This window comes from Branchiostoma belcheri, unplaced genomic scaffold (genome assembly GCF_001625305.1).
Source record: "Branchiostoma belcheri isolate BF01 breed outbred unplaced genomic scaffold, Haploidv18h27 scaffold357, whole genome shotgun sequence".
NCBI lineage: Eukaryota > Metazoa > Chordata > Leptocardii > Amphioxiformes > Branchiostomatidae > Branchiostoma > Branchiostoma belcheri.
This window is the reverse complement of record NW_017803973.1, coordinates 36,214-37,593: the sequence shown is the minus strand read 5'-3', so window position 1 is coordinate 37,593 and position 1,380 is coordinate 36,214. Positions and strand designations below refer to the sequence as shown.

The window sequence follows — 1,380 nt, the reverse complement described above, 5'->3', positions numbered from 1 at the left end:
AATTTCGCATGTGGTGTGGCATTATGTCCGGGATGATGCACGTCTTTTTATTTTTACCGTAGCTGTTTTGATATTGAAGTAAATGCATATTTTAGAAACATCCCTACTTTTACAATCCTGTGGAATAGGCCGTAGGTTTAGGCAGTTGTCTGGTAGCAGAGGTACTCTAAGCAGATATCCTGGTTATCTGGCCGGCGGTAGTAACACTCGCGGTGCTTACCGCAACTGTTGCTGGAATTTGGCTTGTTCCAGGCGCGCTTAATTAGGTACAGGCACGGTAAGACGGTGGGGCTGTCTTTGTTACTAGACACGACCATGATAGTCCGATCTTTATGTGAATGCAATGATTGTGTGTGTGTAATTTGAACTTCGAACTTGAAGCACAGTATCTTTACACGCCCTGGGAGCAGTAATGGATTTAGCTCTTTGTATGTTTTATGCTTGTGACGCGCCCTCATTGTATTAACCGTTGCCTAATTATAATGTCTGCACAGTAGGTCTGGCGTTGACGCTTGGGATTTTGTTGAAATATATAAAACTTCACGGAGGATTGTTACCTATGGCTTCTTGTTTTTTTCTGTGAGCGACGTGAGTAATTATGCGGCCGCGAGAGACGATTTGTTGCCGAGGGAGTTTTTGCCACGGAGAGATGGAGCGCGAATCCTTCTCTCCGTGGCAAAAACTCCGTCGGCAGCAAATCGTCTCTCTCGCCCCATAATTACTCACGTCGCTCACAGAAAAAAAATAACGCCGACGCCCAACAAGACTGCGAAGGAGGCTAATCCAGCCGGCCGACAGTATCCAGCCGGCCACCGAAGGATGGGCCGGCTGTCAGAAAAAAACGGGGCATAGAAAAAGGCCACAATCTTCCCATTCAACCTCTGCTTGGAGAGTTCCACCCTTGGTCCAACGGCTCGCTCCAGCAGGTCGGATCGCACTCAGTCCTTCATCATCATCATCAACATGGCTGCCGCAGACCAAGAAACCCACGCCAGGCCAGTCCGTCCTCGTTCCTACAAAAACAAGAGCCATCAGCGCGTTTTTTTGGGAGCTGTGGGTGACTTACAGAAGGACGGAGTACTGCAGGATGTCGTCCTTGAAGTCGAGGGCCGGCGGTTTCCCTGCCATCGGCTTGTTCTGTCCGCGGCCAGCCCCTACTTCAGAGCCATGTTTACTAGCGACATGGCGGAAAGTCGGCAGGAGACGGTACTTTTACAAGTGAGTTGGTGCGAGGTTCAAAACCTCCTTGATTACGTTTATAGGGTTAGTAATTCAACAACAAAATGGGGAACTTAGTACGAGGCTACGTATCATAAAGAAATCGCTACACTGTTTTGTGCCAACGCGTCTAGCCGGCCCCTTAGGGACTGTACGATATTT

At 48.8% G+C, this 1,380-nt stretch overlaps 1 protein-coding gene across 1 annotated transcript in view; it reads left to right on the top strand.

The window, feature by feature from the left end:
• Positions 1-934: 934 nt before the first annotated feature.
• Positions 935-1,380, top strand: part of LOC109475943 (kelch repeat and BTB domain-containing protein 2-like) — a 5,893-nt gene continuing 5,447 nt past the window's right edge. The window contains exon 1 of the mRNA XM_019776753.1: positions 935-1,218. Coding sequence (XP_019632312.1) covers positions 964-1,218 — 255 coding nt within the window. The 5' untranslated portion in view covers positions 935-963. The remainder of the gene's footprint in view (positions 1,219-1,380) is intronic.